The 27299-nt window shown below is 45.5% G+C and overlaps 1 protein-coding gene across 1 annotated transcript in view; it reads left to right on the top strand.

Moving 5' to 3' along the window:
- Positions 1 to 27299, top strand: part of RNF150 (ring finger protein 150) — a 264735-nt gene that overhangs the window by 223228 nt on the left and 14208 nt on the right. Inside the window, exon 6 of the mRNA XM_030191700.1 lies at positions 9697 to 9907. Within this exon, the coding sequence (XP_030047560.1) occupies positions 9697 to 9907 (211 nt within the window). The remainder of the gene's footprint in view (positions 1 to 9696; positions 9908 to 27299) is intronic.

A 27299-nucleotide genomic window follows, 5' to 3' on the forward strand; every position in this document is an offset into this window, starting at 1 on the left:
CTGATGAAACCCTGAAGTGGGTGAAACGTTTTGGGCCCCGTTGAAGAAAAAATGTGCAGTTGAATTGGGGTTATCTAGCCATCTATACTATAAGCTAAGTTAATTTATGCTTTAGTGTTGGCTGGTTTAAAGTTCGTATACTCAGAAATGCTTTTTTGAAATATAAGGCTCTACTATGGGCATTTTTCTGATTGCAAGAAAGTGGGAATGAAAACTCTATGAAAGAGACTAGACCACGGACAAAAAATCTTATATGGATATCAATGTTCTGTTGGTCAGACCTTGGTAAATACCTTGGTTTCTGAGGGTTTTTCCCGCTTTTCTATTGTTAGTTACTCACCTTACACAACCCTTTAGGATTATGATTGGCTGTTAATCAGTCTGTGCAGTATTAGATTACCTCATTGGAATTAACAGCTCATACTGTGTTTTGACATTAACCATACTGGGAAAGACCAAAGGTCCATCAAGCCCGCCATCCCGTTTCCAACAGTGGCCAATCCAGGTCACAAATACCTGGCAATATCCCAAGAAAGTACAAAACATTTTAAACTGCTTATCCCAGAAATAGTGGATTTTCCCCAAGTCCATTTAATAATGGTCTATGGACTTTTCCTTTAGGAAGCCGTCCAAACCTTTTTTAAACTTCGCTAAGCTAACCGCCTTTACCACATTTGCTGGCAACGAATTCCAGAGTTTAATTACATGTTGAGTGAAGAAAAACTTTCTCTGATTTGTTTTAAATTTACTACATTGTAGCTTCATCGCATGCCCCCTAGTCCTAGTATTTTTGGAAAGCGTAAACAGATGCTTCACATCTACCCATTCAACTCCACTCATTATTTTATAGACCTCTATCATATCTTCCCTCAGCCGCCTTTTCTCCAAGCTGAAGAGCCCTAGCTGCTTTAGCCTTTCCTCATAGGGAAGTCGTCCCATCCCCTTTATCATTTTCGTCACCCTTCTCTGCACCTTTTCTAATTCCACTATATCTTTTTTGAGATGCGGTGACCAGAATTGAACACAATATTCGAGGTGCGGTCGAACCATGGAGCGATACAAAGGCATTATAACATCCTCATTTTAGTTTTCCATTCCTTTCCTAATAATACCTAACATTCTATTTGCTTTCTTAGCCGCAGCAGCACACTGAGCAGAAGGTTTTAACGTATCATCAACGATGACACCTAGATCCCTTTCTTGGTCTGTGACTCCTAACGTGGAACCTTGCATGACGTAGCTATAATTTGGGTTCCTCTTTTCCCACATGCATCACTTTGCACTTGCTCACATTAAACGTCATCTGCCATTTAGACGCTCAATCTCCCAGTCTCATAAGGTCCTCTTCTAATTTTTCACAATCCTCCCGTGATTTAATGACTTTGAATAACTTTGTGTCATCAGCAAATTTAATTACCTCACTAGTTACTCCCATCTCTAGGTCATTTATAAATATGTTAAAAAGCAGCGGTCCCAGCACAGACCCCTGGGGAACCCCACTAACTACCCTTCTCCATTAAGAATACTGACCATTTAACCCTACTCTCTGTTTTCTATCTTTTAACCAGTTTTTAATCCACAATAGAACACTACCTCCTTATCCCATGACTCTCCAATTTCCTCTGGAGACTTTCATGAGGTACTTTGTCAAACGCCTTCTGAAAATCCAGATACACAATGAGGCATATTTTCAAAGCACTTAGCCTTCCAAAGTTCCATAGGTTTCTATGGAACTTTGGAAGGCTAAGTGCTTTGAAAATATGCCTCTATATCAACCGGCTTACCTTTATCCACATGTTTGTTCACCCCTTCAAAGAAATGTAGTAGATTGGTGAGGCAAGATTTCCCTTCACTAAATCCATGTTGACTTTGTCTCATTATAAGTACATAAGTACATAAGTAATGCCATACTGGGAAAAGACCAAGGGTCCATCGAGCCCAGCATCCTGTCCACGACAGCGGCCAATCCAGGCCAAGGGCACCTGGCAAGCTTCCCAAATGTACAAACATTCTATACATGTTATTCCTGGAATTTTGGATTTTTCCATGTCCGTTTAGTAGCGGTTTATGGACTTGTCCTTTAGGAAACCGTCCAACCCCTTTTTAAACTCTGCTAAGCTAACCGCCTTCACCACTTTCTCCGGCAACGAATTCCAGAGTTTAATTACACGTTGGGTGAAGAAAAATTTTCTCCGATTTGTTTTAAATTTACTACACTGTAGTTTCATCGCATGCCCCCTAGTCCTAGTATTTTTGGAAAGCGTGAACAGACGCTTCACATCCACCTGTTCCACTCCACTCATTATTTTATATACCTCTATCATGTCTCCCCTCAGCCGTCTCTTCTCCAAGCTATATAGCCCTAGCCTCCTTAGTCTTTCTTCATAGGGAAGTCGTCCCATCCCCGCTATCATTTTAGTCGCCCTTCGCTGCACCTTTTCCAATTCTACTATATCTTTCTTGAGATGCGGCGACCAGAATTGAACACACCATGGAGCGATACAATGGCATTATAACATCCTCACACCTGTTTTCCATACCTTTCCTAATAATACCCAACATTCTATTCGCTTTCTTAGCCGCAGCAGCACACTGAGCAGAAGGTTTCAGTGTGTTATCGACGACGACACCCAGATCCCTTTCTTGGTCCGTAACTCCTAACGTGGAACCTTGCATGACGTAGCTATAATTCGGGTTCTTTTTTCCCACATGCATCACCTTGCACTTGCTCACATTAAACGTCATCTGCCATTTAGCCGCCCAGTCTCCCAGTCTCCCAGTCTCGTAAGGTCCTCTTGTAATTTTGAATATGCTCTGTAATTTTGTTCTTAATAATAGTCTTTACCATTTTGCCCGGCACCAATGTCAGACTCACCGGTCTATAATTTCCCAGATCTCCTCTGGAACCTCTATGAAACTAGGGGAGGGGGTTTAGAGAGGGGGGAGGATGGGTTCTAGTCAGTATAGAAGCAGCAATGGTTTGATTTAGAGACTTCATACCGGTTTGATGAATGTATAACTCTTCTGAATTATTCTGTTTAATACTTTACATTTTCTTTTGTTCACAAGGTTTAGAATTTGCGTTCTTCGTATTGTTCTCGTGATTGTATAAGGAATGCAGTGGGGATACCTGTAATACAAAATTTTGATGACAGACTACTTTACCCTCTTTTTACGATGCGTGTTGTTTCTATTTTTATATTTTACTTTTCCTCTGAGTACACATTTGGCAAGATGTATTTTCGTTGCATTGTCGTCAATAGAAAAATGTGGAATCATAAATTTACAAAATGTTGAGTATATATGAAACAATTGATAGATTTTGTAGTGTGCTATGATTATACACCGGACCGTTTCCAGTGACCGGCACTGAATATCTGGTTTATCTGTGGTCGGGTTAATATTAGATGATGGCCAGTTATGTTTAAACCAGGCTCGATCTGGACGCTTACAAGAACTGGCTATGCGCTGAATATTCGAGGATTACTGGCTATATCGGGCGATATAGCTGGTTATCTCCTAGCCACTAACTGGCAATGTTGAGCAGGGCATAGCTGGTTATCCCCTGCTGAATATCATTGGGTAGCTGGTTAAGTGCCATTTAACAAGCCAAGTGCCATTCCTAGCCAGTAAAAACAGTCAGAAATATACCTGCCCCAAAATAGAAAGTTGGAATTGGTGTAGAAACCCTACAACCTTTGAAAAATACAAAAATAAGCATCAGGAAATAACAGCAATTGCAAAACTGGTCTAGAGCTCAGAGACACACTTAAGGGGTCCTTTCACTAAGGTGTTAGTGTGTGCTAAATGATAAGCCACCCGTTAGGGCTTCCTGTACTCTGTTTTGCCGGTCTACTCACATTCCCTGCCAAACTGGCCCTTGTAGACCACCTGCCTGGGACCATTCTTGTGAGCTCTCTGCCAGTCCCCCCCCCCCCCCCCAAGAGCAAAACACAGTTATTCTCATACATTACATTTAAAAGAAAATAATTTTTGTGTTCACTGTCAAATCAGTTACTTAAGTTTTGCTACTAAGGTTGCTTTAAGCCAACAAGTACTGTAGGTTGACCATCCCTCTGGGGAAACCCTCAAGTTGATTCCAGTAGTGTATAAAGATGGTGAGAACTTGGGGGGGGGGGGGGGGGGAACCACAGCAAGTTAACCTCATGTCCCCAACCGGAGTCAGAGAGTTCATTTGGTACATGTTGTGATTGTGGGAAATAATTAAATGCAGAAGAAAAACCATAGTCCTATTTTGTTTTAGATTTGGATACAGCTGGCTTCCAGCTGTTAAGAGTTCATGCATACTAAACGTCATTCACAGTAATAAAAACATGATGGCGGATAAGGGCCATGTGGCCTGTTCTCGGTATAATATTAAGAAAAAACTAGCTAGTCTTCTGCTTTAATTCCTCAGATCCATCTTTTAAGCATCATCTTTGCATATCTTGTGCTTTCCTGAATTCAGTTACCATAATCCTCTGGCCTCCATGAGCTCTGCTTGGAGACTGCTGGTAAAGAAATCATTAATGTAGTTTTCCTACTTACTTTTGGGAGAGGGGCAGAGGGTAAGGAAAACATATCAGTAGTGGGGGGGGGGGGGGGGGCAGGGGGATCAGTTCATCATTAGCACCTGCAACATTTGGGGCACCACCCCTAACTACGCCTATACAAGAAATATTTCCTTATAATATATATATTTTTTTAATTTTTATGAAGTCTTTATTGAAAAGTAATACAGAGAATCTGATACATAACACATCATACAGGTCATAGTCAGGGGCGTATCTGGAATCTGGCGGTAGGGGGGGCCAGAGCCAGAGAGGGGGGGCACATTTTTGCCTCCCTTCCCCCGCCGCCGCCTCTCTCCACCCCCCTCCCCGCCGTCATCCCTCCCCAGCTGCTTACTTTTGCTGGCGGGGGGCCCCAAGCCCCGCCAGCCGAGGTCCGACCCGCAGTCTTCATATTTCGTCTTCCTCCGTGGCCATGCTGCAAGGAAGTAACGCTGCAGTGCTGCTTCGTTGAATCCAGTTCGGAGTCTGACATCACAGCACGTTGTATGCGCGTACAACGTGCTGCGATGTCAGACTCTGAACTGGATTCAGCGAATTAGCACTGCAGTGTTACTTCCTTGCAGCATGGCCACGGAGGAAGACGAAATATGAAGACTGCAGGTTGGACCTCGGCTGGCGGGGGTTGGGGCCCCCCGCCAGCAAAAGTAAGCAGCGGGGGAGGGTTGACGGCGGGGAGGGGGGCCAGGGCGAAATCTGCGGGGGCCCAGGCCCCTGTGGCCCCACGCAGGTACGCCCCTGGTCATAGTACAGTCCATATACACTTAACGCACATCTTTAGGAGTGTGGCTAGCCGCTAGTACATTGTGTGGTGCTACTTTCCACTCAAACAACCTGAACACTTCTTAATACGCAGGGCGTATATTAGCCAAATCAGAGTAAACAGACAGAACTTCAACCTTTATAGATTTTATATTATTCCACAACTCCAACCCCCCTAACATTCAACCCCCCCCGCCCTGTCCTTATAATATTTTAAAAGGTGTTAACTGGCTTCATTTCTGCCTGTCAAGCCAATTCTAATCCTGGTTGTATCCCACTGTATGCTTGGATTTGTAGCTATGATTTCTATAAGAAAAGCAAGATGAGAAGCCCATGCACGCATAGGGAAGTAAACCTACCCAGGTGTGCATTAACCTTTCCTGAGAACGTGGAGCTTGTTAGCAGCCCTGTCTTACCTGGGAGGTGTGCGTAACTGTGCGTGCTCAATTACAGAACTGCCTTTAAAAAGGAGAGGGATGGTAAATAAGACCAAGAATACTGTAATACCTCTGTATTGCTCCGTGTGTGACCTTACCTTGAGTATTGCGTTCAATTCTGGTCACCGTATCTCAAAAAAGATATAGCGGAATTAGAAAAGGTTCAAAAGAAGAGAGACCAAATGATAAAGGGGATGGAACTCCTCTCGTATGTGGAAAGGCTAAAGAGGTTAGGGCTCTTCAGCTTGGAAAAGATGTGACTGAGGGGGAGATATGATTGAGGTCTACAAAATCCTGAGTGGTGTAGAATGGGTAAAAGTACATCGATTTTTCACTCTTTCAAAAAGTACAAAGACCAGGAGACACTCAAAGAAATTACATGGAAATGCTTTTAAAACAAATAGGAGGAAATATTTTTTTTTTTTCACTCGGTGAATAGTTAAGCTCTGGAACTCATTGCCAGAGGATGTGGTAACTGTGGATATCATATCTGGGTTTAAAAAAAAAGTTTGGACAGGTTTCTGGAGGAAAAGTCCATAGTCTGCTATTGAAACAGACAAGGGGAAGCCACTGCTTGCCCGGGGATTGGTATTTGGGTTTCTGCCAGGTACTTATGACCTGGATTAGCCACTGTTAGAAGCAGGATACTGGGCTAGATGAACCATTGGTCCAACCCAATATGGCTGTACTTATGATTTTACTGCACTTTTTCTATTAGTATTGCTATTTTAAGAAAATCAGTTGTTTTTGTTTTTATGTCATTAGACTAGAGCTGTACATAGTGTTCTGTATCGATTCAAGACAGAAACCTGATACAAACACTGTATTCTCATTTGATAAGTGCTGAAAATTCCTTTCTAGTAAACTGAAACTGATCTACTTTTCTGGTACCCTGTGTTTTCTGAGCCAGGTCGAGAGTGGACTGTTAGGTTAATTCGTAATGGGGGTCATAAGCGCCGACTCCGTGGGTGCTGTGGGCGCTCGAGCACCCCCAATATTTTCACCCGCCGGAAGTCGGAACCGGAAGTTCCCTTTGCCAGCCCAATCTGCTCGGTGCCCGCCCTCCCTCAACAGCCCTTTGCCAGTCCGCCCTCGCCTTCCTGCGTGTCGCCCAGAATTTTAAAACTCATCTTACCTCGGTCCCGGCAGCAGCAGTGAAGGGCGAGCAGGCTCGGCGCTTCAGCCTTCCCTTCTCTCGTCTCAGCTCTGGTTGAGGGCGTGACCAGATTTGAGACGAGAGAAGGGAAGGCTGAAGCGCCGAGCCTGCTCGCCTTTCACTGCTGCCGCCGGGACCCCGAGGTAAGATGACTTTTAAAATTCTGGGCGGCACGCAGGAAGGCGAGGGTGGACCGACGGAGGACTGTTGTGGGAGAAGAGGTCGGACTGGGGTTGGGACTGGCACTCATAGTAACATAGTAACATAGTAGATGACGGCAGAAAAAGACCTGCATGGTCCATCCAGTCTGCCCAAGACAAACTCATATGTGTATACCTTACCTTGAATTTGTACCTGTCCTTTTCAGGGCACAGACCATATAAGTCTGCCCAGCAGTATTTCCCGCCTCCCATCACCGGCTCTGGTACAGACCGTATAAGTCTGCCCTCCCCTATCCTCGCCTCCCAACCACCACCCCCTCTTCCCCCCAACTGCTCCGCCACCCAATTTCAGCTAAGCTTCTGAGGATCCATTCCTTCTGCACAGGATTCCTTTATGTATATCCCACGCATGTTTGAATTCCGTTACCGTTTTCATCTCCACCACCTCCTGCGGGAGGGCATTCCAAGCATCCACCACCCTCTCCGTGAAAAAATACTTCCTGATATCTTTCCTGAGTCTGCCCCCCTTCAATCTCATTTCATGTCCTCTCGTTCTACCGCCTTCCCATCTCCGGAAAAGATTTGTTTGCGGATTAATACCTTTCAAATATTTGAACGTCTGTATCATATCACCCCTGTTCCTCCTTTCCTCCAGAGTATACATGTTCAGGTGAGCAAGTCTCTCTTCATACGTCTTGGAACGTAAATCCCATACCATCCTCGTAGCTTTTCTTTGCACCGCTTCCATTTTTTTAACATCCTTCGCAAGATACGGCCTCCAAAACTGAACACAATACTCCAGGTGGAGCCTCACCAACGTCTTATACAGGGGCATTAAAACCTCCTTTCTTCTGCTGGTCACTCCTCTCTCTATACAGCCTAGCAACCTTCTCGCTACGGCCACCGCCTTGTCGCACTGTTTCATCGCCTTCAGGTCCTCAGATACTATCACCCGAAGATCCCTCTCCCCGTCCGTGCCTATCAGACTCTCCCCGCCTAACACATACGTCTCCCTTGGATTTCTACTCCCTAAGTGCATCACTTTGCATTTCTTCGCATTGAATTTTAATTGCCAAACTCAGAGGGAGGGGGGGGGGGCCTGGAACTTGGAGGAGAGGACGGGGGGAGGGAGGGGGATGGAGGGGGAGGGGGGAATGCACCACCTGTAAAAACATAAAAATAAAAAATTTCAGCACCCCCCAATCATTTTGAAAAGTTGGCTCCTATGATGGGGGTTTAAAATTGTTTTTTTGACTGCAGCGTATGAGTTTTTCCTGATGTGTGGATGGTGTGTTGCACAGAATAAGGAGGCAGAATTTTTCCATTGTTTTGCTTACAAATACCCGTTTAAATTTAAGCGAAATCACTATATTTTAATATTACGACGTAACACAGTAGCAGTCTTTTTAGTAAATCTAGCCACTGGCATTGGAATAGGGCATTGGTTCCCAAACCTGGTCCTGGAGGCAACCCAGCCAATCAGGTTCTCAGGCCATGCACAATGAATATTCATGAGAAAGACTTGACTTTCAGAGGAAGCATTGCATGCAAATCTCTCATGAATATTTATTGTGGATAGCCTGAGGGGTTGCCTCCAGGACCAGGTTTGGGAACCACTGGAATAGGGTGAGTCACTGCGGCCACGGCCCCGCCAATATGTTGCCCAACACAGTATCAGCCGCTAGACGGAATGGGGGTGGGGCCGACAATTGGTTTGTTTGACTCCCTACAATCAAAAAGGTCTTCCGCTGTCTCTGAATCTAGCCCTGTATTTTTTTATAAGCCGAAACAATTGAACAATGTGTTGTTGATTAAGCCGTCTGTTAAATAACTATGGTGTCTGGTAGTATTTCAAGTGTAGAATGGACAGAATGGGGGGGTGAGTAAGTTCATACAAAACTTGTGAAAAACACTAGTATATAAAGCAGTGGTGTAGCCACAGGTGGGCTTGGGTGGGCCGGGGCCCACCCACTTAGGGCTCAGGCCCACCCAACAGTAATACATGTTTAGTGGTAGCTGGTAGGGATCCCAATCTCTGCCAGCTGATGGTAACGAAAACGCTACTCTCCAGGATAATGGCACCTGCACATTCTCAGTTTTTAGCGCCACTGCCAAGGTGGAAAGAAGTGTTATCCCACCAGCTGAGAGATTTTTTTTTGGTGGTGGGGGAGAACACTTGGTGCCCACCCACTTCTTGCCTAGGCCCACGCAAAATCTGTTGTCTGGCTACGCCCCTGATATAAAGCTTTTTCAAACTTGCATTTTAAACAAGGAGAAAACTCCCTCAGAAACCTATCAGATCATAGATCCTAGGTTTACAACGGAAATGGATTTTCCCCCAGAAACAATCATCTGGGGGAAAATTAAAAAAAAAAAAATTATAAAAACCTTATCAAATATGCGAATGCAAGATATATTTCTGAAACAAGCAAGTTTTCATCCATAATTGAGAAGAGTGAAAAAAGTTGTGGCATTTACTTTGCATATAGGATTTTTTGTTCTTTCAGTACCTTCTTTATGATATCTTTTAAATGTTTAATTATAATTCTAAATTTGAATACATTTATTTTAAAGTTCAAACTGATCATTTTGTTTTTGTTTTCATTTAGCCAAATGCAGATTGCATAGATGATATCCCACCAGATTTCGAGGTTTCCACCGGTGGACCTCCAACCAATCCGATCACTGGAGCTAGTGATGTCACCATGAATGAGAGCTCATCGGCGATAGATCCGGCCTTCCGAACAGTGGGAGTATTACATGTTGTTCAAGATGCAGAGCCCCTCCCCCAGGTGGGGGAGTTTAACTTTACTACAAGCAGTAAGTTACTCCAGGTGTCTGGCTTGATGCCAGCTCAGGGGCATGGGATTTCTCATCTGAAAGCACTGTGCACTACGTAGGACATGCAGCCAGCATGATTCGGGCACTCTCGGGAGTGGGGCTGTGCTTTATAGATTACGGATGATATCCAAAAAAGGAGTTCATGTCTCTGATTGGTTTAGATCACACAATAAAGTCCTTCCTTCTTTAGGTAACATCTATTAGTATTGAAGTCTTAATTAAGATTGGAGGAAAAGCCTGACGTGGCATGAAATAACTCCTTGTTTTGCAGGATCCACTTCACTGGCATCATTGGCATAAAACCTCCAATCAATCAGAATGAGTACTTTATTTTGTTAAACATTCTCTGTGTTGAATCCAGCTTAAATCACACTACGTATTTAAACTCTAGGGGACTTACCTTTATGGAGTTCCACAGCCCGATTTCTTTCCACGTAGCACTCTGGAAGGTCTTAACTAAAGGGAACTCTGTGAATCATTACGTGATATTTCCTGCAAATGTATCTCTCTCACTACATAGCCCTACAATGTGAAGGGCAATGAAAACTGTACATACCTGTGGCCTTAAAATGTGTCCCAGGCCCACGTCATGCCGAAACTAACTGCACAGGAGTGGAATGAGCCAACCACAATGTTCAAGAAGATCAAAGTTTATTCTTCAGTGCTGACGCACTAAAACCAACATGGGCCATGTTTCGACATACCAAACCTTCATCAGGGGTTCTTAATAAAAAACTTAAAAACATACAAAATATATAAATACAGAGCAAAAACTAAAACTGGGAGTTGCAACAACCAATCTAAAGGATGTGTATATATTACCAGTGCTTTTTTTGTGCCGGTACGCAACGGTACGGCGTACCGGCACCTTTTTCTCCTCCTCCCCTCCCCTCCCATTATTTCCAGCGATTCTCCGCCTCTCTCCTGCCCTCCCATCGACGTGCAGCGATTTTTCCGTCCCTCCCCTGCCCTCACCTCTCCCATATCCAGCGATTCTTCGTCCCCCAGTGTCCTCCTTCACTGCCTGCCAGCCAGTCGGACTCAGAAGCGAACGGTGCAGGCAGCGATTGGCTGGCAGCGTCGTAGCTTCCCTCTGCAAGTCCCGCCTATGCGTAAACAGGAAGTTATAGGCGGGACTTGCAGAGGGAAGCTACGATGCTGCCAGCCAATCGCTGCCTGCACCGTTCACTTCTGCATCCGACGCTGGCTGGCAGGCAGTGAAGGAGGACGCTGGGGGACGAAGAATCGCTGGATATGGGAGAGGTGAGGGCAGGGGAGGGACGGAAAAATCGCACGTCGATGGGAGGGCAGGGGAGAGGCAGAGAATCGCTGGAAATAATGGGAGGGAAGGGCAGGGGAGAGAGAATTGCTGGACATGGGATGAGAGGGAAGGGCAGGGGAGAGAGAATTGCTGGACATGGGATGGGAGGGAAGGGCAAGGGAGAGAGAATTGCTGGACATGGGATGGGAGGGAAGGGCAGGGGAGAGAGAATTGCTGGACATGGGATGGGATGGGAGGGAAGGGCAAGGGAGAGAGAATTGCTGGACATGGGAAGGGCAGGGGAGAGAGAATTGCTGGACATGGGATGGGAGGGAAGGGCAGAGGAGAGAGAATTGATGGGATGGGAGGGAAGGGCAAGAGAGAGAGAATTGCTGGACATGGGATGGGAGGGAAGGGCAGGGGAGAGAGAATTGCTGGACATGGGAACGGCAGGGGAGAGAGAATTGCTGGACATGGGATGGGAGGGAAGGGCAAGGGAGAGAGAATTGCTGGACATGGGAGGGAAGGGCAGGGGAGAGAGAATTGCTGGACATGGGAAGGGCAGGGAAGAGAGAATTGCTGGACATGGGAGGGAAGGGCAAGGGAGAGAGAATTGCTGGACATGGGATGGGAGGGAAGGGCAGGGGAGAGAGAATTGCTGGACATGGGATGGGAGGGCAGGGAAGAGAGAATTGCTGGACATGGAGGGGAGAGAGGAGAATCGCTGGATGGGGAGGGGAGGACAGGGAAGAGAGAATTGCTGGACATGGATGAGAGGGGAGAGAGGAGAAATGCTAGAAATGGATGGAGAGGAGAGCAGGAGATAGAGGAGAATTGCTGGACATGGATGGATGGAGGAGTTGGCTAGGAGAGAGGAGAAATGCTGACTTGGATGGAGGAGAGGGGAGAGAGAATTATTGCTTTATATGGATACAGAGGAGGGAAGAGAGATGAGAAATGCTGGACATGGATAGAGGGGAGGAGAGAGGAGAAGTGCTGGACATGAATGGAGGGGAGGAAAGAAAAAAGAAGATGCACATGGATGGAGATGAGGGAAAGGGAAGAGGAGAAAAACTGCACATGGATGGAGAAAATAGGCAAAAGCTGGATCCATGTTATACCTCCTCCAGTCAATTCCATGGAGGAGGACCCAGCTTTTGCTTATGGATGCAGGGCAACAAAAGAAGAAGAAAGGAAGAAAGTAAAGAAATAAATGGAAAGGAAGCCCTGGAAATGGAGTTAAGAGAACAAATAGGAGCAGAATCAGAGACTGGGACTAATATGGATAGAAAAACAAAGTCACCAGACAACAAAGGTAGAAAAAATCATTTTATTTTCATTTTAGTGTTTGGAATTTGTCTTATTTTGCACTGGGTATACTGGAGCTGTAACAGCTTACAGAAATTATTTATAATGAAAAGAAATCACATTATTTTTTCTCCTATACTAGTTTTATATTTTCAATGATGTCTGTTTATATGCGCCATGGCTGGTATAAGGGGTGTGACTAATGTGGGTGTGGCTATAATAGGGGCGGTGCCATGTGTGGTGACCCCGCCCACAATGAGTACTGGCACCTTTTTTTCTACAAAAAAAGCACTGTATATTACAATTAACTAAAAATGGCCTGACACAAAGACTAGTTAATTAAAAATAAAATTAAAAAAGCAAAATGAAAATTATCTGTTTTGCTGGCTTATAAGGTATGTTTTATTTAACATTTGTTGTATCTGTTCTATATATTTAACAGTGGATTGTGTTTTATAATTCTCATTTTATGTCAGGTAAGGGCCAACTAGCCCATCTAGTCTGCCCTTCCTCAATAACCACTAACTCCTCCTTTTCTTAAGGGATCCCATGTGCCTGTCCCATGCTTTCTTAAATTCTGACACAGTCCATATCTCCACGACCTCCACCAGGAGGCCATTCCACGCATCCACCACCCTTTCCGTGAAAGAGCATTTTCTTAGATTCCTCCTAAGCCTATTTCCTCTTAACTTCATCATATGCCCTCTCATTCCAGTGTTTTCCTTCATTTGAAAAAGGCTCACCTCCTGTACATTAATGTCACTGAGGTATTTAAATGTCTCTGTCGTGTCCCCTCTCTCCTGCCTCTCTTCCAGCGTATACATGTTGAGGTTCATAAGCCTGTCCCTATGTGTTTTACGATCAAGATCGCTTACCAGTTTTGTAGCCGCCCTCTGCACCGACTCCATCCTGTTTATATCTTTCTGTAGATGCACACAGTACTCTAAATGGGTCCTCACCAGAGACTTATATAAGGGCACTATCGCCTCTTTTTTCCTGCTGGTCATCCCTCTCCTTATGCACCCAAGCATCCTTCTGGCTTTGACTGTTGCTTTTGCTACTGGTTTGGAAACCTTAAGGTCATCGGACACAATCACCCCCAAGTCCCGCTCTTCTTTCGTTCACAGATGCACAGACGTTTGTTGCTTGACGGGCAATGTAGCTTCTGCTACCAATCTCAACCACTGTGCCATGAATTCAGGGAACTGGATGAGCTAAGAGATAATGCTGAACAGCAATAGCAGGTGGTGGGTAATAGATGTAGAGGATAAACAGTAAAGGGTAAAAAGATGATGGAATTATGGTGAATTTTGGAGGTGTACACAACTTGCTAGGTCAGAAGGCTGCTACCACCATGCTCTTAGGGGAGAGAAGAAGGGCAGGCACTACAAGCCCAGCATGCATAGTCGCTGCTATGGGACTGCAAGGGGGGCAGATGCCCCCCCCCCAATTCGTACTTGCCACCCTAAAATCAGCACATGAGTCTGCTATTACCTCCGTACCTCCCTCTCCCTTCCCCATTCCCTCCTGCTGGTCTGGCATCTTCCTTTTCCTTCCCTCTCTCTAGGCAGCCCCCGGGTCCTTCTCTCTGTTGCAACTTCCTGTTGCCGTGTGGGCAGGAACTAGCAGAGGTAGAAAAGCCACGGAGCTGCCGTGGCCTGGCATCAACACAAGTTTGTAGGGCCGGGGGTGGTGGTGTGTGACAGAGGAAATGGAAAGGAATATGCTGGATATGCAGGAGGGAAGAGTATGAAGGCATGTTAATTTGATTTAAACACGTTAGTCAGGAAATAGGCCCTATTGAAAATAGTAGGGTTTGCGATAACATATATTAGTAAATGAGGACATTAGAATGTAAACCTATTGGATCAAAGAAAAATGGAAAGACAAAGCAGGTCAGTGAATCAGAGGGTTTGGGGGGACAGATGGAGTAAATCTGGGCAAGGAAGAAGGAGTCTGACTATAAATGCAAGGGACAGGTGAAAAGATAAGAAAAAAAAACAACATATTCCTGCAATTGTGAGGGAAAGAAGAGGGGGAAATGCTGCACTTGAATTGGAGGACAGGGAAGGTAGAGGAAGAAAGGCTGCATATTAATAGAAGGGAGAGGGGGAAAATGCGCATGGATGGAAGAGAAGAGAGAGGGAGAAATTCTGCATTTGGATAAGAGTACAGAGAAGGGAGGGGAGAAAGACTGCACATGGGCAGTGAAAGGGGGAAATGCAGATGAATGGAAGGGAGAGGGGGAAATGCTGCATATGAAGGGAGAGGAGAGAAATGCTGCACTTGAATAGGAGGGTTGGGAGAGGAGGAAAAGGAAGGGAGATGGGGAAATGCACATGGATGAAAGGAAGAGGGGGAAATGCGGCACATGAAAGGAGAGAAATGCTGCACTTGAATAGGAGGGTTGGGAGAGGAGGAAAAGGAAGGGAAATGGGGAAATGCACATGGATGAAAGGAAGAGGGGGAAATGCGGCACATGAAGGGAGAGGAGAGAAATGCTGCACTTGAATAGGAGGGTTGGGAGAGGAGGAAAAGGAAGGGAGATGGGGAAATGCACATGGATGGAATGGACGGAAAAAGAGAGGATGAAAGGCTGTATATGAAGGGAAGAGGGGAGACAGGTCTCACATGAAGGGAAAAGGAAAAGCTAAATAGATTTGAGAAAGAGGCAGAAAAATTGAAGAAAGCTGAATGTGAAAGATCAGTGCCAAACAGACATAAAAGGTAGGAAGTGAAGAAGAAAGGAGGTAAGAAAAGAAATAGCAAATGGAAAGGAAGCCCTGGAAGCAGAGTTAAGAGCACAGACAGAGGAAAGCAGAACCATTGATTGGGAACAAGATGATTGGAATAATAAAATCAAGGTAGAAAAAATGATTTTATTTTCAGTTTAGTGATTGCATTATGTCGGTGTTGAGAATTTACATCTGTCAGCTTTACTTTGCACTGTAACGCATTTCTTTAGAACATAAGAACATAAGCACCGCCATACTGGGAAAAGACCAAGGGTCCATCAAGCCCAGCATCCTGTCTCCGACAGTGGCCAATCCAGGCCTCAAGAACCTGGCAAAAACCCAAAAACAAAACAAAAATTTAAATTAATAATGTTCAATGGACTTTTCCTTCAGGAATCTGTCTCCTTTAAACTCAGCAATGCCAACTGCTGTCACTACATTTTCTGGCAACGAGTTCCAGAGTCTAACTACATGCTGAGTAAAGAAAAACTTTCTCCTATTTGTTTTAATCTACCACCTTCTAGCTTCATCTTATGTCCCCTGGTTCTATTATTGTTAGAAAGTGTAAGCAAACGCTTCACATCTGTCCGCTCCATTCCACTCATTATCTTGTAGACTTCTATCGTATCACCCCTCAGCCACCTCTTCTCCAAACTGAAGAGCCCTAACCGTCTTAGCCTTTCCTCATAGGGAAGTCCTCCCATCCCTTTTACCATTTTCGTCACCCTTCTCTGCACCTTCTCCAATTCCTTTATATCTTTTTTGAGGTGCGGTGACCAGAACTGAACACAATACTTGAGGTGCGGTCTCACCATGGAGCGATACAACGGCATTATAACATCCGCGTGTTTGTTTTCCATCCCTTTCCTAATAATACTCAACATTCTGTGCGCCTTCTTTGCTGCAGCACACTGAGCAGAAGTTTTCAACGTCTTATCAACGATGACTCCCAGCTCCCTTTCTAGGTCTGTAACGCCTAACGCGGAACCTTGCATGGCATAGCTGTAATTCGAGTTCCTCTTTCCCACATACATCACTTTGCACTTGTCAACATTGAACTTCATCTGCCATTTGGACGCCCAGTCTCCTAGTCTCCTAGTCTATTTCTCTGGTGTTCCACGACATGCAGAGTTTGGTATCTCTGCTTTCAGTTTCTGTCTGCATATTTTTTGTTGTTCCCTAATTTGTATCAGTTGAGAGTTATGTTCTGCATCTGCAACTGAGGTGAAGGATTCTGCTGGCATGTGGTGTCTGTATAGGAATCTGTAACAGTCCATCATGTTCCAATTTTCCAGTAGTAGGTATATTGGTGCTCTAGGGTTTGTCTTCGTAGGTTGGTTGGGGCTATTATGGGTTGCAGGGTTTTGTGTTATTTTTTCAAAGTGTCTGGTCTGTTTGAAAAATAAAAATGCTCAGGACTACTACTACTACACATTTCTAGAGCGCTACTAGGGTTACGCAGCGCTGTACAAATTAACAAAGAAGGACGGTCCTTGCTCAAAGGAGCTTAGTGTGGTCTCCACTTCTGGTAGAGCAGTGCTGGGCACACCCAGCCGGTTGGGTTTTCAGGATATCCACAATGAATATGCATGAGAGAGATTTTCATACAGTACCTCCTTGGTACGCAGACCTATCTCATGCATCTTGATTGTAGATAGCCTGAAAACCCAACTGGCTGGGTGTTCCCCAAGGACTGGGTGGCGAAGCACTGCAGTAGAATCACCACACAAACAAAAACCCATCTACTTTAAACAAAGTATCTGGCAGAGGAAGGAGCATGTACTGTTCCTGAGTTGACTATCATAATTTGAATACTTTTTTGTGTGGCCAGTTTAAGGGGGTAGATTCATTCTTGGGGAATATGGAGTTTGTGATACAGAACTGGAGCTTCCAGGTTTATATTGAGATTCTGACCAATCCTGTCGAGAATTCAAACTTCATACCCACATAGAAGAATTTGCTGAATGATGCTATCAAATTATAATGATGGTGTTTACCTGGTAATTTAAACAGGCTGGAGGGAGGAGGGTTTCTTTTATGTATAGAAGATTGCTAATTTAAAAGTGGAGCAGGGGGTTATATATAGAAATGTAGCTTTGGCTTGCTGCCCTCCCCCCAATACCTAGCTTGCTCCCCTGTTGCCACAGCAAATATCTCTGTCTAGAGAGGCCACTGCCAGCATGCTAGAAACAATGGCGTTCCTAGGGTGGCTGACTTCCACTCTTTCCTGCCCGCTGCTGCTGCATTCTTCAAAATGGCTGCCGAGACTTCAAGCAGGAGCCATTTTGAAGAATGTAGCAGTGGGCAGGAGAGAGTGGGGCTCTTTCCTGCCTTGAAGAGGCCACTAGACCACCAAGATACATTAAGGTAGGTTCGGGAAGGGTACCTTGAGGCTCAGAGGAGAGGGGAGGGCATGGCACGATACCCAAGACAAGGGGGGGACAGAGGGCAGGGTCCTCTGAGGCTCGGGGACCCCCCTCCTAGTGCACATTAATTAAAAAAAAACAGTTCTGTCAAAAGGGGTGGGACTAGGTAAAGGGACAGGGCTAAGCAAGTAGCCAGGGGGGGTGGGGGAGGAGGCACTGAACTGGTCTGCACAGGGCCCCACAATTGCTAAGACCGGCCCTGCTCATATTGCAAGGCATATTTAGGTGGGCCAACTGGCATAAGCTGTCACACCTAAGTTTTGGCATGCCAAAGTGGCTTTGCGCTATTATTCTGCAATGGGTTAGGTGCAACTTAACTCCACAATATAGAATAGGCACTAACTCCCTAATTCTGTAAAAGCTGCCCAAAATTACGCACGCAAATTTGGACACGGGCCCAATTTTATTGCATAACGAGCCAATTGGTGCCAGTAATTGGCTTTTTGAACAAGTCATGATTGGCACTAATTAGAATTGATAGAAACTTACACACTTAAAAATTTAGGCATGAGTTTAAAAAAAACAAAAAAAAGAGGTGCAGAATTAGGAGGGTCATGGGCGGAAAGGGAGTGTTCCTATCATTTACACACGTTGCTATAGAATAACGTGGATATGCGCCTAACTAGGCGTGTACATTTGCACCATGTTTCAGTTGTTGCAAATGGCTGCGCCTAAAGTCAGGTGCGAGTCCCGGGCGTAAGCACTATTCTATAAACCTTGCCTAACCTTAAGCATGGCATATAGAATAGTGCTTTTATAGGTGCCATATATAGAATCTAATCCTAAGCGCGCTTCTTTGTCACGCCTACATTTAGGTGAACTTTTATAGAATTGCCACCTATTATATATCTAAATTATTAGTATTCAAATATATGTTTTGCAGTATGTTGAACTCTCAGAGTTGTCATTTCGGTACTGCTACCATGCATGGTGTCCTCACCTGGAATAGTTAAAACCATGTTGTCTTGATGCCTTATGATGGGCTTGGCATTGTTACATGGAGGAGCATAATCAAACGGGGACGACCATCTCTAAAGGCGCCCGGCTCTAAGGACGTCCCGGCGAAGGGGTGGGGAAACCCGTATTATCGAAACAAGATGGGCGTCCATCTTTCGTTTCGATAATAAGGTCGGGGACGCCCAAATCTCAACATTTAGGTCGACCTTAGAGATGGTCGTCCCCGATTTTTGGCGATAATGGAAACCGAGGATGCCCATCACAGAAACGACCAAATCCAAGCCCTTTGGTTGTGGCAGGAGCCAGCATTCATAGTGCACTGGTCCCCCTCACCCAACCAGGGGCACTGCAGTGGACTTCAGAAAAAGTTCCCAGGTGCATAGCTCCCTTACTTTGTGTGCTGAGGCCCCCAACCCCCCCCCCCCTGAAAACCCACTCCCCACAACTGTACACCACTACCATAGCCCTTAGGGATGAAGGGGGACACCTACATGTAGGTACAGTGGGTTTCGGGTGGGTTTTGAAGGTCTCACACTTACCAGCACAAGTGTAACTTGGGGGGGGGGGGATGGGCCTGGGTCCACCTGCCTGAAGTGCACTGCACCCACTAAAACTGTTCCAGGGACCTGCATACTGCTGTCATGGAGCTGGGTATGACATTTGAGGCTGGCAAAAAAAACAAAAATTTAATTTTTTTTTTTTAGGGTGGGAGGGGGTTGGTGACCACTGGGGGGGAGTAAGGGGAGGTGATCCCCAATTCCCTCCGGTGGTCAGTTTGGGCACCTTTTTGTGGCTTGGTCGTGAAAAAAAATGGACAAAGTAAAGTCAACCAAATGCTCGTCAGGGACGCCCTTCTTTTTTCCATTATCAGCCGAGGACGCACATCTCTTAAGCACGCCCCAGTCCCGCCTTCGCTACGCCTCCGACACGCCCCGTGAACTTTGGTTGTCCCCGCAACGGACTGCAGTTGAGGGCGCCCAAAATCAGCTTTCGATTATGCAGATTTGGGCGACCCTGAGAGAAGGAAGCCCATCTCCCGATTTGTGTCGGAAGATGGGCGCCCTTCTCTTTCGAAAATGCCCCTGATAGTAACATAGAAAATGACTGTAGATAAAGACCTGTACAGTCCATCCAGTTTGTTCAACAAGATAAACTCATTATACATGGTATGCAATATTTTATATATATACCCAAGTTTGATTTGTCCCTGCCTTTCTCAGGGCACGGACCGTAAAAGTCTGCCCAGCACTGTTCTTGTACTAAAATTTCTGAAGTTAACGTCGAAGCCCCTTAAAATGTACACTCCAGCCCATCCATATCCAGTCACGATCAGGGCATAGACCGCAGAAGTCTGCCCAGCACTGGTTTTGCTTCCCAATTACCGGCGTCGCCACCCAATCTCCGCTAAGATTCCGTGAATCCATTCCTTCTAAACAGGATTCCTTTGTGTCTATCCCACGCATGTTTGAGTTCCATTACCGTTGTCATCTCCACTACCTCCAGCGGGAGGGCGTTCCATGTATCCACCACCCTTTCCATGAAGAAATACTTCCTAACATTACTCCTGAGTCTGCCCTGATGTGATCAGTTACTTCATGGCAGCTGACAGATGGTGATGCTGGATTTTCTTCAAACGAATTTCTCAAATCAGTGTCATGTCATGTAATTATGTCCTATCTGAAGGGAAGGGGGGGAGGGCATTTCTGCATTTTAGCCGGCCAGATTGAAATGTTCTTTTGGTACACAGTCAAGTGAAACGGTTAAAAGTTGTTTCGGAATATAGAACCTCGTGATGTAGATTACTCTGTTCTTTGAAATGGTCTGTGTTTTCCTGCTCAGTGTTGTAGTTTGTGCTGAAGATGAGGAAATGAAGGCTATTATTGCTAAATACATTCTCGGGCATCTGTTTTCTGATCATTTAACAAGTTCAGGTCAGAATGCAAGACTAATGCCCTGAGGCAGGCAAAATTGAAATCCTGTCTGTTGCCCGGGGCTGACCAAATGAAACAACCAGCAAATGTACCTGAGTAAGTCAGCAGTGGGAAGAGTGTTATTTTGTTCCTGTAGCAGATGGCACAGAATGTAGGAGCCAAGTTTTCCAAAACAATTGAGGGTGCTAGACGCCTCAGATTACCCCTTCCTAGACAGAGTGAAGGAATTCTGATGCGGCTCGATCAGTGCAGTTGAGGACGCCCATCCAAAAAAAAAAAAAGGTCAATTTTGGCCGTCATCCCCCCCCCCCCCCCCCCCCCCCCGAAGATGCCGTGCTGCTCACCCCCTCTGATGCGGCTCGATCCAGAGGACAGTGCAGTTGAGGACGCCCATCCAAACAAAAACGTCCATTTTGGCTGTCATCCCCCCCCCCCCCCCCCCGGCAATAATAAAAACGTCTTTTTTTGGCTGTGCTTCACTCAGCTGAGACATCTGGAAGTCTCTGAACCAATCACAACGTGTTTAGCTCAGGTAAAAGTGCTGTGATTGGCTCAGAGACTTCTGGATCTTTCAGCTGAATGAAGCACGGCCAAAAAAGGCGTTTTTATTATTGCGAAGGGGGGGGGGGGAATGACGGCCAAAATGGACGGGGGGTTTTTTGGATGGGCGTCCTCAACTGCACTGTCCTCTAGATCGAGCCGCATCGGAGGGGGTGAGCAGCGCGGCGTCTTCGGGGAAGGGGGGGAAGGCGGCCAAAACAGACATCTTTTTTGAAGCAGAGCACTATTTTTTTTTTTGTTTGTTTTTGAGTGAAGGACGTCCATAAAGGACGTCCCTGACAAGCACTTGACTTTTTTTTCCCCCCGATTTTTTGTTTTTGTTACTTTTGTAGCAGTTTTTCAATCCCACGCAGCCCCAACAAGAGGTACAGACCTCTCGTTAGATTTTCCAGCGTTAAGGCAATCGGAAAAGGTTAGTGCATCCCATTACAATAGGGTTTCTACACAATTTGCTAATCTGCATTCCGTTTTCGTTAGCTGCTACCGTCGTCGGGAAAAAGTCTTTAGTGCATGCCAGGGTTTACTACTTGCTCGTTAATAGCTCGTTAATGGCTCGTTAAGTTTAGTGCATCTGGCCCTCAGTATTGGGGGTCTTCAGACACCCACTGAAGCCACAAAACCGGCACTTGTAGCTCACTGTGGGGTCCTTTTGCAAAGGAGCACCAAAAACTTGCCTGCAGCAGTGTGGGCACATGTTTTTGGTTCCCATCGAACCCTTATTATACCGCATCTGGAAGAAAGGGATTATTTTAATGGGCCAGAAAATGTACGTGCGGCAAAATGGAAACCAGCGCGCGTCCATTTATCGGCCTGAGACCTTACCGTCACACATTGACTTGGCAGTAAGGTCTCACATGCTACCCAGGCGGTAAGGCCAACTTGGTAAGTGTGCCAACTGTCATTCGCAGTACAAATAGAAAATCTTTTCTACCACGTGTTTTCGGCGCGCGCCAAATTTGGAATTACCACCCAGAGCACGCAGTAGCCGGGTGGTAAGGCTGATTTGGTGTGTGCTGGACTCGTGTAGGCCCTTACGCACCTTTGTGAAAGGGCCCCTATGCTTTTTAGCAGATCATTTTATACAAAATTTTCCAGAAGCTTGCATCAGTTGCAGTAGCAGAGTAGCCCAGTCCTTCGGGACTCATCCAGCCAGTCAGGTTTTCAGAATACCATAATAAATATGCACAAGACAGATTTCGCATACAGTGGAGGTAGTGCATGCTAATTTGTCTCATGCATAATTCATTGTGGATATCCAGAAAACCTGACGGACTGGGTGCAGAACCCAAGGAAATCTGGATTCAAATCCTACTGCCCCCACCTTTTGCAAGTCGTTTGATCTTCCATTGCTACAGATCAGTGGCGATCCTAGGTCGGCTGACACCCGGGGCGGATCGCCGCTGCGCACCCCCCCCCCCGGCGCATCAACCCCACCCCCACCCGGGTGCCTTCTTGGCTGCTGGAAGCAGGCGCGCGCCTGTCGGCTCCGCTGGCCCTGCTCCCTCTGCCCCGGAACAGGAAGTAACCTGTTCCGGGGCAGAGAGACCAGGGAACCAGCGGAGCCGACAGGCACGTGGCACCCCCCCAACAGCATGCACCCGGGGCGGACCGCACCCCATCCCCCCCCCCCTTGGTACGCCACTGCTACAGATACCCATTTAGGTTGTAAGCTTTTTGGATCAGGGCCTTGGTATATCTGACTTTGAATAGTGTCTTGAGCATTATTTGGAAAGGTATGGTAAATATCCCAAAGGTTTCTGCTAAAACAATTATTATTAAATTATAAATCGCAACTAATTGCAATATCTTAATTTAGCGAAATCTGAACCTACTACCAAAAGTGTATTATTGCAGAAAATTTACATGGCTGTGTGAATGCCCTCCCGTGGGCATTCACGGGAGGGCATTCTAAGCAAAGAGCTTAGATTGTAAGTCTTTCTTCTATGTTTGTGCAGCGCTGCGTACGCCTTGTAGCGCTATAGAAATGCTAAATAGTAGTAGTAGTAAAACGGTAACGGAATTCAAACATGCGTGGGATAAACATAAAGGAATCCTGTTCAGAAGGAATGGATCCTCAGAAGCTTAGCGGAGATTGGGTGGCAGAGCCGGTGGTGGGTGGTTGGGTGGTGGGCCTAGTTCTGGGCAAGACTTCTACGGTCTGTGCCCTGAAAATGACAGATATAAATCAAGGTCAGGTATACACATAAAAGTAGCACATATGAGTTTATCTTGTTGAGCAGAGTGGATGGACCATGCAGGTCTTCTTCTGCCGTCATCTACTATGTTACTATGTGTGTCCTATTTTATACCTACGAGCCACTTGGCCCAGTGCGTGCTAATGCCCGTTAGCACATGCTAAGCTTTAGTAAAAGGGCTGCTCAGTTTGTACCTGAGGCAGTGGAGGGTTGAGGGGCCTTATCACTGAGCGGTGGTAAGCCCAACGCGGGCTTACCACTCGCTCTTCCAGGACTACCGCCAGCCCAACACGGCCCCTGGTGGTACTCCCGCCCCAAGTGCACGCCATTTCTGGGGGGAAAAAGAAAACCCCTGGAATTGGCTTGCATAGCGATAACCCGGCGGTAATTGGGCATCAGTGGCTCTTACCACATGGCCATGTGTGTCTGGGGGCTTTTTTTACCCACTGCGCTAAAAAGAGCCCTGACGTGTGAGAAAAACGGCCCCTGCCACTAGCACAGGGCCCTTTCCCCTGCAGCTTGGTAAAAGGACCCCTAAGTGACTTGCCCAAGACCACAAGGAACATCAGTGGGATTTCAGCTTGGCTCCCCTGGTTCTCAGCCTGCTGCTGCTACTCCACTCCACGTTTCTGTACCAAGGGATCGAAAGGAGCAGATTACATATCGGTGAAAGTTCAAAATATTTATTCAGCAAGGGGATCTCACACAGTAGAAGCCCAATGTGGCCACATTTTGCCCAAGCAAAGGGCTGTGTTAGAGCTTACTGTAGATATAAAAAATACCAACTCATAAAATAAATACAAATAAAAGCAAATAAACCAATTCAAATAAAATCTCCCATAATGTACATATAGAAAAAGAAAAGTTGTATCTGTAGGATGTCAGCGTCCTTTACTGTGCAAATCGTTGTGTCATCCAAGTGAGAAACAAGCGTCCCTACTTTGCAAAGCAAAAAGAACTCTCCGGAGAACCAGTGACGTACTTCATGCAAATCCATGAGTACAAATTACATAAGATTGCAGCACCCACTTAGAAAAAATAGAATCTGACAAGCGTGTTAGCACAATGTGCTTATATGCTCTTCCTCTCTCAGGGTCAGAGTTTAACAAACAGAATAAAATAGAACAAGAATTTCAAAAAATAAAATCAGACCGCTATTAATAAAGACTACTACATTTAAAATACTTCAAGGCTCATTTTCAAAGCTCTTAGACATACAAAGTACCATAGAGGGGCATAATCGAACGGGGCCGGCCATCTATAACGGCGGCCATCTCTAATGACGGCCCCGTCAAGCGATGTACCCGACTGTATTATAAAAACAAGATAGCCGGCCATCTTTCGTTTCGTTAATACGGTTGGGGCCGGCGAAATCTCAACATTTGGGCCGTCCTTAGAGATCGCCGGCGTTAAAGATGACCGGCATTGGTTTTCGCCGATAATGGAAACTAATGGTGGCCATCTCAAACCCGGCCAAATCCAAGCCATTTGGTCATGGGAGGAGCCAGCATTTGTAGTGCACTGGCCCTCCTCACATGCCAGGACACCAACCGAGCACCCTTGGGGGCACTGCAGTGGATATCACAAATTGCTCCCAGCTGCATAGCTCCCTTACCTTGAGTGCTGAGCCCCCCCAAACCCACTCCCTACAACTGTACACCACTACCATAGCCCTAAGGGGTGAAGGGGGGCACCTACTTGTGGTTTTGGGGGGGTTTTGAAGGGCTCACATTTACCACCACAAGTGTAACAGGTAGGGAGGGGGATGGGCCTGGGTCTGCCTACCTGAAGTGCACTGCACCCACTAAAAACTGCTCCAGGGACCTGGATACTGCTGTCATGGACCTGGGTATGACATTTGAGGCTGGCAAAAAAATGTATTAAAAATTTTTTTATGGGTGGGAGGGGGTTGGTGACCACTGGGGGGAGTAAGGGGAGGTGATCCCCGTTTCCCTCCGGTGGTCATCTGGTCAGTTCGGGAACCTTTTCGAGGCTTGGTCGTGAACAAAAAGGGATCAAGTAAAGTTGGCCAAATGCTCGTCAGGGCCGCCCTTCTTTTTTTCATTATCGACCAAGGCTGGCCATCTGTTAACCACGCCCCCGTCCCGCCTTCGGTACACTGCCGACACACCCCCTTGAACTTTGGCCGGCCCTGCGACGGAAAGCAGTTGAAGCCAACCAAAATTGGCTTTAGATTATACCGATTTGGCCAGCATTAGGAGAAGGCCGGCCATCTCCCGATTTGTGTTGGAAGATGGCCGGCCTTTGCCTTCAAAAATAAGCAGGATAGTTAACCTACGGAGTTTTGTGTGTCTAAGTGCTTTGAAAATTAGCCCCATAGACTACTAAAACGTTTTCAGACATCATAAATACTGTGTGAAATAACTTAGAAGTACTACAGGAAGTGCCTCTCCCAGTTCTTCCCGTTTATAATTGCCTTATAAAGTTGTCCAGTTCTTCCATATTCCATAAATCCAAGGAGAAACAGGGGTGACATGGTATAAACGTTCAAATATTTGAAAGGTATTAATCCGCAAATGAACCTTTTCCAGATACAGGAAGGCAGTAGAACTAGAGGACATGAATTGAGGTTGAAGGGGGGCAGACTCAGGACTAATGTCAGGAAGTATTTTTTCACGGAGAGGGTGGTGGACATGTGGAATGCACTCCCACGGGAGGTGGTGGAGATGAAAACGGTAATGGAATTCAAATATGTGTGGATAAACACAAAGGAATCCTGTTTAGAAGGAATGGTTCAGCGGAATCTTAGCAGACATTGGGTGGCGACGCCGGTAATTGGGAAACAAAATGGGAGCTGGGCAGACTTCCACGGTCTATGCCCTGATCGTGACTGAATAGATAGGGATGGGCTGGAGTGTAAATTTTAAGGGGCTTCGACGTTAGCTTCAGAACTTAGTACAAGAACAGTACTGGGCAGACTTCTACGGTCTGTGCTCTGAGAATGGCAAGGACAAATCAAACTCAGGTATACATATAAAGTATCACATACCATGTAAAATGAGTTTAGCTTGTTGGGCAGACTGGATGGACCGTACAGGTCTTTATCTGCCGTCATTTACGGTTACTATGGCTTATTTTAAAAACCACATCATTTTGACCTTTAAAAAAGAAAGGGAAAAAAGCTATGCATTCCACTGCTCTATATGCATTCAAATGATGTCATACACTATACAGTTCAATGGGAAAGCTTCATTTCAGTATTTTTAAAGAGGTATACTATTAAAAACACTTTAAAATTAATAAATAAATGTTCGCTTTGATAAGACAGTTGAAAACTGCAACTAAAATAAAAACAAATAAAAAGATAAAAACAAAGCCATAAAGAGAGAAAAGCATAAAAGAATGATTCTCAATGAATGTACATAGAAAACCATCTTAAAATAGGTACAATTTCATAAAATATAAAACCATAATAATATTTATTTATTGCATTTGTATCCCACATTATCCCACCTCTTTGCAGGCTCAATGTGGCTTACAATTCATCATGGATACTGGAAATAGAAGTGAATATACATTTGGTTTACAGAGGGTTTTGTGTTACATGGTGGCGAAATACATGATAGTGTTAAAGCAAAAAGACATTATAAGACAGTCCTAGACGTTTTAAAGATTATACAGTTACACATGTTGATCTTTGTGATATATCTTGTCGAAGAGATAGGTTTTCAATAGTTTGTGGAAATTGGTCAAGTCATAGACCATTTTCAGGTTACGTGGCAACACGTTCCAGAGCTGCGTGCTCGTATAGGAAAAGGTAGATGCATGCATTAATTTGTATTTCAGACCCTTACACTTGGGATTAAGGAATGTGCAAGAAGATTTTTAATGACTCATTAAAATCATAAACAGAAACACTGAATAAATCTACTTTTTGATTTTATCCCTGTGGGGCCAATATGCAAAATATATGGATGAACTTTTGTCCAATCTGCGGTAGTTTTCTATCAGTATCTCCGCCTCTCCAGGAGAATGG

Source organism: Microcaecilia unicolor, chromosome 2 (assembly GCF_901765095.1).
Source record: "Microcaecilia unicolor chromosome 2, aMicUni1.1, whole genome shotgun sequence".
NCBI classification, from domain to species: Eukaryota; Metazoa; Chordata; class Amphibia; order Gymnophiona; family Siphonopidae; genus Microcaecilia; species Microcaecilia unicolor.